The sequence below is a fragment of the Equus asinus genome, chromosome 7, assembly GCF_041296235.1.
Source record: "Equus asinus isolate D_3611 breed Donkey chromosome 7, EquAss-T2T_v2, whole genome shotgun sequence".
In the NCBI taxonomy this organism is placed as follows: Eukaryota; Metazoa; Chordata; class Mammalia; order Perissodactyla; family Equidae; genus Equus; species Equus asinus.
Window position 1 is genome coordinate 70233167 of NC_091796.1, and position 13813 is coordinate 70246979.

The 13813-nt window shown below is 37.8% G+C and overlaps 1 protein-coding gene across 5 annotated transcripts in view; it reads left to right on the top strand.

Moving 5' to 3' along the window:
* The window catches only part of LRRC9 (leucine rich repeat containing 9), a 115044-nt gene that overhangs the window by 52962 nt on the left and 48269 nt on the right, over positions 1-13813 (top strand). For all 5 annotated transcript variants that reach the window (XR_006530143.2, XM_044773679.2, XM_070513710.1 and 2 more), the window contains 2 exons: positions 1977-2189; positions 6771-6890. Coding sequence is in view for 4 of the 5 variants with exons in the window: in XM_044773679.2 (XP_044629614.2) it covers positions 1977-2189; positions 6771-6890 (333 nt within the window). In the remaining variant the exon portion in view is untranslated. The remainder of the gene's footprint in view (positions 1-1976; positions 2190-6770; positions 6891-13813) is intronic.

The following is a 13813-nucleotide window of genomic DNA, read 5'->3' on the forward strand; positions in this document are numbered from 1 at the left end:
AAAATAGCTGCTTGACCAAGCATCATCTTTTTTGCTCTATTTTGAAATACCATCTTTATCATTAAAATTATTTTCATATATAAGAGGTTCTTTTTTAGGTTCTTCTGTCCTGTTCCATTGATCTCTTTGTCCAAGCTTGGACCTCTACCACATTATTTTGGTTCTTACAACCTTGATGATATGTTTTGATATGTGATAGGCAGATTCCCTTTCTCTGTCCCCACTTATTTTTTAAAAAATTTTCTCAGCTATTCTTGAACATTTTCTCTTCCAAATAAAATTTAGAATCAGCTTAAGTTCTATTTGTAAATCCTATTAGGATTTGATTGAGATTGTATTGAATTTAAAACTTAACTTGGGTGCATGTGTCTTTTTGAATTAGTGAGGGTTTTTTCTTTGGGTAAATACCCATAAGTAGAATTGCTGGATCATATGATAATTCTATTCTTAATTTTTGAGAGACCTCCATACTCCTTTCCATAGTGGCTACACCAGTTTACATTCCTACCCACAGTGCATGAGGATCCCCTCTTCTCCACATCCTTGCCATCACTTGTTATTTGTTGTAATAACTTTGTGTGGCGACAGATGGTTGCTAGACTTATTGTGGTGATCATTTCGTAATGTATACAAATGTCAAATCACTATGCCTGAAATTAACATAATATTATATGTCAACTATACTTCAATTAAAAAACCTTAATTTGGGGAAAACTGACCACTTTGCAGTATTGGGCCTCTCATCCAAGAACATGATAAGTTATTCCATTTATTCAAGTCCCCATATGCAGGTCGTAAACATTTGTTGTTAAGCATAGTTCTGGGCATTTATATTTTATATTGTTTTTATGAATGAGATTGTCTCAGTCAAGTGTGCTCTCAGCAAAAGACACAGAAACCCAGACAAACAGTCAGCAGAATAACTCAAATAGCAAGAAGTCGAGAGGTGGGCAGTTCTGGCTGTTGTGACTGTCCAGTGATGTCAGCAAAGACCTCAGCTGCATCATCCTTCTGCTTGCCACTTCAGGAGCTCTTTTGATCTAAAGATTCAGTTCTTTCTTCACTTCTTGGAAGTTTTCTTCTCTTAACTCCTTGATTATTTCTTCTCTTTCGTTCTTGTTAAGTGCTCTGGAACCTCTGTTAGTTAAAGATTGGACATTCTGAATGGATCCTCCATGTCTTCTAATTTTTTTTCTCTCATATTTTACATCTCCACTTTTAAATTCTATGTTCTGAAAGATTTCTTCAATATGAGCTTCCACATTGATAATTTGATCTGCTGCCATATCCATTTGGTTTCTCAGAGCATTTACTGAATATTTTTTATTTCACTAATTGTTTTTATTTTGACTTTGAAGTGTTTACTCTGTTCCTTTCTATAGCAGCCTATTCTATCATAGATGCTTTTTTCTCCCAAATTTTAAAAAATTCTCTTATGGACGTTTTTTGTTTTTCTCTAGAGCCATTTCTCTTTGTTCATGTTGTTCTTGCTCATTCAGCCACAGTCCTTCCCATAATTACTTAATTACCTGATAATTACCTAGGGCATCCTCCTGATATTTTACCTGTTCACTCTGAACATCAAGTTTCTCTGAATCTGCATTTCAAAGTAGTTATCTCCGGCATATGTTTTAGCTGTAGGTTACGTTACTGATCCTATCTGTCCGTCAATTCGGTCCATTCTGATTTATGTCTCACAACTTCTAGTCTTTGACTGGTGCCTTCTCCACTGTTATAAAATATTTTAAAATTATCTTTTGCCAGTTTTAAGGAATTTTCAGTGGGAGGGGATGAACACACCCTTTCTTAGCCCACAATTTTAATCTACTCTCAGAGATTTCCTAATGTGATTCTGATCATCATAGATATTACTATGTAACTGTAAAAAGTTAATTCATCTTTTCTACATAGCCAATTACTTTTTCAAATGATAAATACAGCAACAAAATTTTCAATATTTTTAATAAATTTTTTAGGTCAAGGCTCACTCTTTATTTTCTTCATTCAACAATGTTATTCTAGAAGAAAGCAAAAAAAATTCAGAAGGATCAGTATTTTCCCAGGATTTGAAATTTGATGATCAAGTTATAAAAATGGATCCCAGGATCAAGCCCAGACAAAAACTGACTACTTTGGATGATAAAACGATACTTTCCCTTACAAAGACTAACATTTATAGTCATATTGTGGTGAGTATTATGAGGAATAAAGTTTTTGGATAACAACATTGAATTTGGAATCAGAATCTCTCACATGTCTAAAGTCTAAAGATCCTAAACCACCTACATGACGATGTCAGGCATCATGCTATGAAAGTTAAAAATGCCCAGCCCTTTCCTTCCATGTGGACTGGATCAGTTATGTCCATAGTAATCTAATATGAACCACATACATAGTTTAAATTTTTCTATTAGCCAGGTTAAAAAAGTTTTTAAAAAATTAAATAAGATGAATTTTAATAATATATTTAGTTAATATAATATATCCAAAGTATTATTTAAATATGCAATCAATATGAAGATTCATTAATCAGATAGTTTCATATTAAGTCTTGAAATATGGAATGTATTTAGCGCTTACAGCACATCTCAGTTGAGACTAACCACATTTTAAGTGTAGACACTGTAGATCTGCCAGTAGCCTTCTGGTTTGCAAGGGATTTTATTCCTGAATAACATGGTCTCTTTAAATTATTAAGAGGAAGACAGATAAGTTTCAAATCAGTTTCCAGGATTAATCAACATAGAATGTGGGAGCTTTATCTTTACAAAATTAGTCAACAGAATTTGAGTTACTTTTTGAAGCAACTTAGTTTACAGTGAGACAATTCTTTTGAGATATTAAGCCTACCTCTGTATGTTGACTTTTAGATCTGTCCATTTCAAACCTGCTACCATTCTATTCAAACTACCTTTATCTCTGACCTAGACCACTGCTGTAGCCTTCTGACTGGGCTCCCTGTACACTACCATCGCAACATTGCACAACTCCAAGAGGCACAATTCACATTATGTTCTGTTAATGTGCTCATTGGACGCCATTCCCTATATAACTGAATATAGCTCAATACAAGGTAGGGAGTGCCTCCCAGAGCTATGCAACAGAGGTCCTGTCCTGCTTCACTTTGAGCCCCAACTCCTTCTCCGTGCTGAAGCTAGAGTAATCTTTTAAAAATACAAATATGGGGGCCGGCTCCGTGGCTGAGTGGTTAAGTTCGCACACTGCACTGCGGCAGCCCAGGGTTCGGATCCTGGGCCGGACATGGCACTGCTTGTCAGGCCACGTTGAGGTGGCGTCCCACATCCCACAACTAGAAGGACATGCAACTAAGATATACAACTGTGTACAGGGGGGTTTGGGGAGACAAAGCAGAAAAAAGAAAAAAAAAAAAAGGTTGGCAACAGTTGTTAGCCCAGGTGCCAATCTTTGGGGGGGGGGGGAAGAAGATTGGCAACAGTTGTTAGCCCAGGTGCCAATCTGTAAAAAAAAAACTTAAAAAAATAAAAAAAATACAAATATGATCGTGTCACCTTTGTCACCCTCACCACTCCTACTTGAAAACCTCAAATGATTTTCTGTTGTTTTAAAAATAAAACCAAAGTCCTTAATATGGCTATAAGGTTTTGCATGGCCTGATAGCTGGCCCACCTTTCCAGACTCTTCTCATATTAGCCTCCCTTTAGCTCTCTGTTCTCAGCCTCCTTTCTGTTTCTTAAATGCGTCCTGTTTGCAGCCGACACAGAGCCTCTGCACTGGCTAGTCCTTCTGCATGGAGTGTTCTCCCTGGCCCCCTTCTCCTAGTTAACTCCCGCACATCTTGTAGACATATACTTAACCATTAAAGCCTTTTCTTACCTCTAAGTCTAGGTCCGATTCCTTTGTTTTATGCTCTGTGTCCTTACTGTAAACCCCACAGGGGCAGAGGCTGTGGCTATTCTTAGTCATGTGGATCCCCAGCACTGGGACAGCAGCGTCAGACTGTGCAGTGTGCATTGCACAAGAGGGCCACGTCTACGGGGCACCTTTTAAATCACAGAGTAATATATTTACTGCAACAGTTTTCTCACAACTATTGGTAAAATTTCTTGTACTAATCCAATCAGTATATTGTGACAGTTTTCTAAAAGCTGGAAATGAAAGTGGCTTGAGGAAAGGCTCCCTTTTTCTGATTTGCTCACAAGCATCGTATGGGCTAGCAGCAGTTCTGCCATTACCTAGCACAGTACCTGGCACACGTTAGATACTCATTAGCTACTTGTTTAAAAAAAGAATGTTTTTATTAACAGCAAGTGGTTCTTGCAGAGAAAGTGGGTTGTTTGCTTGAACCTGCAGTAGTAGTCAGCAAATTGGTATTTGATTGACTGATAAATTAATAAGAACACTTGAGAAGACAAGTTATTCTTACATGACACTATCTTTCTAGGGGCTCACTAAAAGCTGACATACAGACGAAAATCCATTGTTTAAGATGACAGTTTTTTCTCCAGTGATGGTGTAAAACAGAAAGAGAATGCAAAAATATTTTTAAAAATAATAAGTGAGGTCAATAGTTTTAAGTCTGCTTATGAAAATATTCAGAAAACATCCTTTTCAAGAAGTTTGTGGGATTGCTTTGGTGAAACTGCATCGTCACCATTCAGTACATCTTCAACCCAGGACATAAAGAGGTCTTCACCTCGGCCAGTTATTATTAGAGAGGAAGGAAAACTTCATAATATCATGGCAGTATCACCATCTTTATCATAAATGTGCAGGAAAGTGATAACAGGAGCAATCTTCCAGCTGCCAGGACTGAGAAATTATTGTTTCCGCACTATAATGTCAAGATAGAATATTTGAGTAATAAACTTTTGGTAATAAAGCTTTAGTAATAAAGGTTTAAAAAATGAATGTGTTCTGATTGGATCGAGCTTCTGCAACATGTATTCCTGTAGGCTTAAAGAGATTAAATCAAAGTGAAAACACCAGCACCAAAGGTAGGTCTTTTGATTATCTTTGGTCTGTAAGATGAAAAAGGGAGGCAAGTAAGACTTCACGGAACTGTGGCCTCCGTGTGACCCTCACCTGACTGCATTAATTTGATCAACACCCACAGCACAAGAACGGAGGGACTTTTCCCCTTCCATTTGTAAGTATTGGGGTTCAAAATGAATAAATTATTTTCCCTGCCTCAAGGACATCAGGTTGGTGGAGGAGACAGACATGTAAACAAATATAGGAAGCTTGGAGTTGCTGGGAGAGCTCCACAGAAAGAGGTGAGTGGAGCAGGTTTTTTGAAGGATATGAGAAATGTAATTGTTTGTGTCTTCCAGGCAGAGGAAATACCCCATCTATAGGCACATGGTGTTGAAAGATCGTGCTGCCTTCAGGGAACACAGAAATTCAGCGTGGCTAGAACACAGGATGTGTGATGGTGGAAGGTAGAGGTTGGAATACGAGGATACATGAGGCTGAGACCAGAAAAGTAGGATGTTGTAGCCACATTAGGATAGATTTTAGAAAACAAATTTAAAAATTTAGATTCTTTTCTTTAAGGAACAGACTGTCTGTTTTTAAAGACCTAGTTTGGTAGTTTGTGGATGGATTTAACTGCCTGGCGCTATGGAAATCTGGTAGAAACTATTGTAGTCGTCCAGAGGACAAATAACAGTCTGAACTAAAGCACTGGTCGTGCTGGTGGAAGGCAGTGGCTGGTTGGAGAAACATTTCTAGAATCAAATTTATATGGAAAAGAGGGATGGGAGGTGATCAACAATATCTGTTAGATAGTAAAATTCTTAGTTAGGATTGGAAATATAGGCTGCCAAGGAGGTAATTAGGGAAGATGGTGAGTTCAGTTGTGGACGTGTTAAGTGTAAGTTATCTACAGAGTCGATCTGGATGATACCTATACGTGACCTGTAGAATAAACTAGTCTGCATAAATTGGCCATTCTTAAAAATTTCAACTAAGTTTTGACAGGTATTAGAAATTTACTTGTTTCTCCTGGTCAGTTGTTTAGTTATATCCACAGTATAATAGGCTATAAGATGGTGGTGGTGAGTGAAGAGGGTTGGGAGGTAGACACCTGATTTTATCATAATACCCATTTGTTTTGAATACTGTGGTCAATTGTATTAATATATTTTCTTGTGCAGCTTTATTTTGTAGACTATGCATAAATACAGTGTTCACTTGATTCACAATGGTGTGGTTTAAAGGCAGAAAAATATGTAAACATCAGGGTCTCCCCTAAATATAAAAATGTAATAACATTTACTTCTATATAGCCCAGGATCAAGCAGACAGGGAAAGTCTGGGCCAAATTTTGATATGGAAATTGTCTAAGACACTCCCCTACCTCCTTCTTTGATGTTCTGTCCTCCCACTTCAACACCCTCGGTCTTTCCTCCTTAGTCCAGTGCCCTCCAATGGTTTCTGGCAATCCAAGTGTGCCTTTGCTATCCTCTCTCCTATGAGGTATCCTAGCCGATACCCAAAATATTTAGGGCCTACATTGTTCACTGCCTGGCCTGTGAAATAGATCTGCCCTAATAAATATCTTAAGAATATACTTAACTACTTTCTAAAAAGTATTTCATGCCAATTTGTGCTAAATTTAGACCAAGTGGAAGATCAAATTAATGAAGAACCGAATCCAATGATGCTATCCAATAATGTGTTTATAATCATACATTAGATTTTTTTTCTTCTAAGTTCTCAATGTTATTTAATTATGGTGTAGAATATAATCTGCTTTATTCTTTCATGTGTATTTTATTTTACTACAGAGTCTGAATCTACATGGAAACAGCCTAAGTAAATTGAGAGATCTCTCTAAGTTAACTGGACTTCGGAAACTTAATATCAGCTTTAACGAATTTACTTGTTTAGATGATGTATACCACTTGGTAAGAACTGCCCTTTTGAAGTTATTTAAGTAAAGTAAAATTATTAATTTATTAGATAAATTATTTTTGTAATTATGACGTCATATGTACCATATTTAAGATTATACAGCCCAAATAGGGAACAAAGCACACATACCCATTGGGTTACTTTCTCTAAAGTAGATCTTCAATTTAGATTCCATGTGCAGACCAAATATGTGCCTGTGGTCATATCTGATTTCTAGCTACTTTAAAATAAATATATTAAAACTACTCCAGACTTGTTTTCAAAGTATCCTTTGGAAAGTGTCCTCTTCATTTTCTTCTGCTCTTTTTTCCCCTCTTATTTTTCTTCTCCTTGTGAGTCCTTATTTGTTCTTCTTCATTTTCCAGTTTGCCATTTCACATCTAATGTTGTCAATTCTTCTCATCCGTTGATTATCTATGTTATTCCTCTTTCTCTCTGCCTTGTCCTTCCTACCTGAATGTCACATGCATAGATCTTGTTTGACTTGTGACAAATAAGCAGTGCCCGTGTACACACTGGCATGAATTTTGTCTGGCTTTTGTTTTCTTTGTTATGTATCATATAACAAAAATAATTACGTATGTGGTTCCAGAACTCCCACTCAGCATCCCTGTTGCCATGTGTCGCAGGCGATTGACCTACCTTTTCAGAATATGTCTTCATTCTCAGCTGTTGTTCAGTCTCTGCACCACCTCCCTGCAACCAAAGCCCTTGCGTTGCCTCTTCCGCCGTTGTGGTGGGAGCTGATGCTTTGCTTACTGGCTTTAGGTTTTAGAATTAACCCCCTTCCCTGTTTCTTTTGGTTGCAAAGTCCTTTTAGAATCTGATAGTCTAGGTGCGGTATGCAGCTGAGGAGAGAAGGTAGTTTAATGGAGGTCCCAGGACTGTATGTAGATTGTTGGCATTTTTTTTAATTTAATTTTTTTCTAATAATTTGCTAGCAGTTCCAAACTGCTATTAACAGTCCTTATCATTTTGCTTAGGCACAAATTTGGAGAGTGAGCTCTTAAGTCATGCAAGGCCCTTAGGTCGTGAGTGAACTTAGCCCGCTGCCCAGCATGTCTTTTGCAATGTGGCTGTGCTGTTCTACTTTAATAGAAAGATTTTTTTCATCATCGTATCCTCACAGCCTTATTGGATGAATATTCCCATTTTACAGATAAGGGAACTGGGTAAATTATATGCCTAAGTGTATTTTCAAAGTTTAGGATTAGCAAAGGTGACTAGATATAGACCTCTCAAGCATCGAGTATCTGATGTAGAAATGTGTCTCTAAAGATGATTACAAGGTTGTGAGGGGAGTCAGAGAGAGGGGGTACTCTTCATATGTATTTTTTCATTTTTTTTCTAATTTTTTTTTCTTTTTGCTTTTTCTCCCCAAATTCCCCCAGTAGATAGTTGTATATTTTTAGTTGTGGGTCCTTCTAGTTGTGGCATGTGGGATGCCGCCTCAACATGGCCTGATGAGCAATGCCATGTCCGCGCCCAGGATGTGAACCAGCAAAACCCTGGGCCGCCGAAGCAGAGCACGTGATCTTAACCACGCGGCCACAGTGCCGGCCCCTTTTTTCATCTTTTTATTGTAAAATAAAACACAGATGCAGAAAACTGCATACTCCAAACATGTGACAGTAAGTTATTAGAAGGTGAATGTGCTTGTAACCAGCGCCTGCATCAAGAAATAGAACTTTGCCACCTACAGCATAAGCTCCTCCTATATGCCCCATCCTTTAAGAAATCGTTATCCTGACCTCTACAGTAAGCCTCTCCCTGCAATTTTTCCCATAGATCCATCACCCAAATGTGCATTCCTTGCATAAAGTTTAGTTTTTCCATTTAAAAGAATGTACTGTATCTTTGGGACTGGCGAGGTGGTGTAGAGGTTAAGTTTTGCACACTCTGCTTCAGGAGCCTGGGGTTCATGGGTTCAGATCCCAGGTGCAGACCTACACACGGCTCATCAAGCCATGCTGTGGCAGCATCCTACATGCAAAATAGAAGAAGATTGACACAGATGTTAGCTCAGCGACAATCTTCCTCAAGAAAAAAAGAGGAAAATTGGCAATAGATGTTAGTTCAGGGCCAATCTGCCTAACCAAAAAAAAAAAAATTAGGAATGTAATCTAGTTAAGATTACAAATAGCCATACATATTTGTCTTTTTCTGGTCAAGTTTGACTATGGTAGAGCTATTTTCAGAGAAAAAAACTTTTCTTATTCCTTTCTCTAAGGTACTCTCTTTTCCTGATAGTTTAGGTGAATGACATGCAGCTTAGGACATTTTAATTTACCTTATGTGGTTGTCTTGTTTAGCTTTTTTAAACTCTATGAAAACCATACAGTGTTATTTATTCTCCACTATTTATGAAACCCAGGCCTTCCATTATACAAACAGTCTTAGATTGGGTATTTTGATACACAAGGCGAGGCCAGGATGATGAACACGTAACAACAATACATTTACTTTCTTCCACCTCGTAGAACCAACTTCAGACATGCAAGAAGGGTATGGAAACTCTCCATGGTAGAGACATCCTTGAGAGAAATGACACTGAAAGTGAGATCTCCCAAGACAAACTTAAAAACTAGGAGAAGGTCGAAATTACCGATGAATGATTAAACTAGATCATAACCTTTTATAATGCTGGGATAGACATAATTAATACTGAACACACATACAAAGCCAATTCCTGGAGAATGTGGAGGCCAAGGCAGCAGGTTTTCAGTGTCTCTGAATCCCCACATAAAACCAGTAAACAGATAAAACCAAAGTCGCATGGACAACATTTAAAACAAAGCTACGTGACAAAGTAGCCCCGTTAGAAGTTGGTAGGAATAAACCACCAACAATCACAAGACCTACATGGTCTCGACGTCTATGTGAGAGAAAGAGGCAGTCATGAGGGCAGCATCTGATGGACCTGAGAACAGGAGGGCTCCAGAATAGCCACCTCATACTCACTGGGAAGTCCTGGGGCCACCCGGAGAACAGCAGCTGACGCTGGGAGGAGTCTGCCCCTTCACCACCGGGTGAGCGCACAGAACCCCCCGTGAGAAGGCCTCAAGGAGCTGGAGCAGTCCAGCCTCTGTGAACCTCAAAACTGCCCCACCATGGCTTCCTTCCAGAACAGAATCCTTCTTGGAGAACAAAGTGCTGGGGCTAAGTCAAAATTAAACAGGATAAGGACAAAAAAAAAAAAAAAACAAAAACAAATAAAAGAGGAAGTTCAGGCTGAAGTGGAGGAAGAGAATAGATTCAGGAAGTCTTAGAAAATCAGCACTACCATTTTTAAACAGTACGTATAAACTATGAAAGAGGGACATCTGTGAAGTTAGAAAAGCTTTCCCTAACCCCAATTCATTTTAAAAGTTAGGAAAAACTAATTTCACTTAAAAGTGAGCAGCAAGGAAAGTACTGAGGTCAAATCCCAGACAAAGCTCTGAGAGAGAGAGAGACACTGCTGCAGGCAATAAAAGAACACCAGGAAGATACGCTCAGGAATCGGGTCATGACTATTAACTGCTATTTCAAAACAAGCAAAAAAATGTGAAGAATGATATAAAACAAAATAACATCTGGATTAGAAAAACGCAGAAGTGAGGTGAAAGAACCCAGAAAAGAAATTGAAATAAAACAATAAAATCATTTCAGAAATTAAGACTAAAACAAACATGAAAGCAAGTAAACACAACAGATAATACTTTAAGAGAAATAGAAAGTGAAAAGGAGGAAAAATTTAAAAATCAAATGTAAATTAAGAGATGAAAAGGACTCGAGATGGGCCAGCCCGATGGAGTGGTGGTGAAGTTTGCACACTCTGCTTTGGCAGCCCAGGGTTCATGGGTTCAGATCCCGGGTATGGACCTACACACCGTTCATCAAGCCATGCTGTGGCAGCATCCCACATGCAAAATAGAGGAAGATGGGCACAGGTGTTAGCTTAGTGACAATCTTCCTCAAGCAAAAAGAGGAAGATTGACAATAGATGTTAGCCTAGGGCCAGTCTTCCGCACCAAAAAAAGGACTCAAGAGAAAGGATACATAGTGAAGATAGATAAAGATTCAACATATGAATAATGGAAACCCCTGAAGAAGAAAACCAAAGCAAGAAAACAGAAAAATTCATGAAAACTTCCAATTCAAAAGAAAGAAAAAGTGATTTTAATCTACATATTGGAAGAGCTTACTGTGAATCTGAAATATAGACCCAGAACAACAAATGCCAAGACATATTCTAGTAAAACTGCTAAAATTTAAAGAAACTAAAAAAGTTCTTGGCCATCTCGAAGAAAAAATCATGTGACTAAAAAGGAAAAAAATTTATGACAATCTAATTGGACTTTACTACAGTGACACTTTATGCCAGAAGAAAATGGCTGTCCAAGAAGAGAAACTGTGAGCCAAGAATTTTCTATCTAGTAAAGCTTCCTTGAAAGTATAAAGGATAGAGATAGACTGTTATCAACATGCAGTAACTGATAGAATATTGTTCCCATAATCCCTTTCTGAAGAATCTATAATGGAATATTTTTTAAAGATTTTATTTTTTCCTTTTTCTCCCAAAGACCCCCTGTACATAGTTGTATATTTTCGTTGTGGGTCCTTCTAGTTGTGGCATGTGGGACGCCACCTCAACATGGCCTGATGAGTGGTGCCATGTCCATGCCCAGGATTCGAACCGGCGAATTCCTGGGCCTCCAAAGCGGAGCACGTGAACTTAACCACTCAGCCACGGGGTTGGCCCCTGGAATATTTTTTAGACAATCAAAATGTTTAGAGAGATACCAACCTAAGGACTAGTGATCAGAATTAAACATACAGTTTCAAATGAATTGACATGGAGCGTGTACAGAGTGTAAGGCTCCATGCTCTGACAATGTAGACATAGTATGATAATTTTAATTATTTTTTTAAATAAGAAATAATGGAAAAAACATATACCAAAATTTTTTTTAATCCTTCCAGTAATATATTTATGAGAGTATTAGTGCTGTTTTTCTGAGACTATTGCATATAATAAGGGATAAAACAAATGAGTTAACTATTAAATATTCTATTTCTATCACCTTGTATCTTTGAGAATCAGAATTCTTTGTGTGGGAGGAAAAAAAGATATAGATGTAAGTAACAGAGAAGAGGTTAAACTAAACGATTTTCAGCCTTGAACCAAATTGGAAGTATCAATATTAATTCATGAGGTTAGTTTTAATTATACATACATATATAGTCACACACACACACACAAACACACACACACACTTCCCCTGCAACAATTTCTGTCCAATGAAAAGACTTAGGAATAATGACCAACCCAGACTGTGGTCCTGAAATACCACTTCTCTCTAAAACAAACCAGGGCTTCTTGAGGAAATGGCTGATCCCATGTCTGCAACAGGAAATATGTAAAATGTGTTTTGAACCTCTTTCATACCAGGTGGCAAAGAAGCTATCAAAGACCACTACGGTCATGGCAAAGGAGCTAACTTTAAGATGCTCCCACTGGCTAAAGATGAGACAGTTTGAAGTTCCATTGTGATGATAATTGTAATAGGTTGAATCTCATCAAATATGCTTACATCCCAGCATTCCTAATGATATTAAAACAAAAAAGAGTTTCTCATCTTTGGTAAATCATAGGGAAGCAATTCATTATCTTGAAAATTGGTAACTAAAGGCAAATAATCAAGCATCTGTTCTGCATTTCCTGTATGAATGGTACCACTGGGTAACCAAATAACAGATAAGAGAAAATGTCTCTATGTAAAAGTATTCCAACTAATAAACGAAAAGGAAATGATGGAATAAGAATATTGCCATTTTAGATCCCCAATGAGTTAATGGATATAGACATTAATAATGGCTGGTGGCATCAGAAAAGTGAGACAACCAGACATTATGAGTCTCCTATAGTCTTGCCAGAGGAATAGAACCTGAGTCTGATCCAATCTCTGCATCCAGTTGCCAAATTGTAGAAAATATGGAGGATGGAAGGCACGTAGAGTTATAGCATAAGTAAGCAAATCGGGAGGGTCTAGACTGTGGGAAACTCTTTGGGTAGGAAGCTCCAAGTAATTCTGTAGATAAACTATGGAGAGTGGAAGGGCATAGAAGGGAAACCTATAAATTAACAGAGACTTAAAAGATATAGTACTTTTGTTTTTTTGGTAAGGAAGATTGTCCCTGAGCTAACATCTGTGCCAATCTTCCTCTATTTTATATGTGGGATACCACCACAGCGTGATTTGATAAGCAGTGTGTAGGTCCACACCTGGGATCCGAACCCATGAAATCCCGGGCCTCTGAAGTGGAGCATACGAACCTGACCACTACACCACTGGGCCGGTCCCTGCATCCCTAATTTTTTATTGAAACGATACTTCTGTCTTATCTTTTTGAATGAGGAATTTCTTTTTAACGCGTTCCAGATGTCTAGAGACAGCTAGTCTACATTTAGAGAATGAACCGTTATCCCTAAGGATATTTAAAAGAGAGATTGAGGATTTTGATCTTTGCAAGTTGGGCTGTACAGTAACTTTTTCTTAAACTGAAGTACAAGAAATATTAAAACAGAAAACTCTGCTGCAAAACTGAAAATACCATCCCATGGATGTTTCCTGAGTTCATGAAGTCTGTTTTATACCCTGAGAATGCAAAAATGAAGATCCCAGCCCTGTTTTCAAGGAAAGAAGACAGTTATCTTTTTGTGATGTTTGGTTCCCAAATGTTAGCCTGCAGGCAAGTGCCAGAATTTGGGGCGAGTTTTCACCAATCTATGATGAAAATTTGGAAGAGATGGGCCATGTAGTAAATTTTTATAAAGTTAAATTAATTTCATTTAAAAGATTGTTCTAAGATTATATCCTTCATACTTTTTTTCTGCCAAATATCCTTTTGTTCAAGAAATTATGATAGTAAA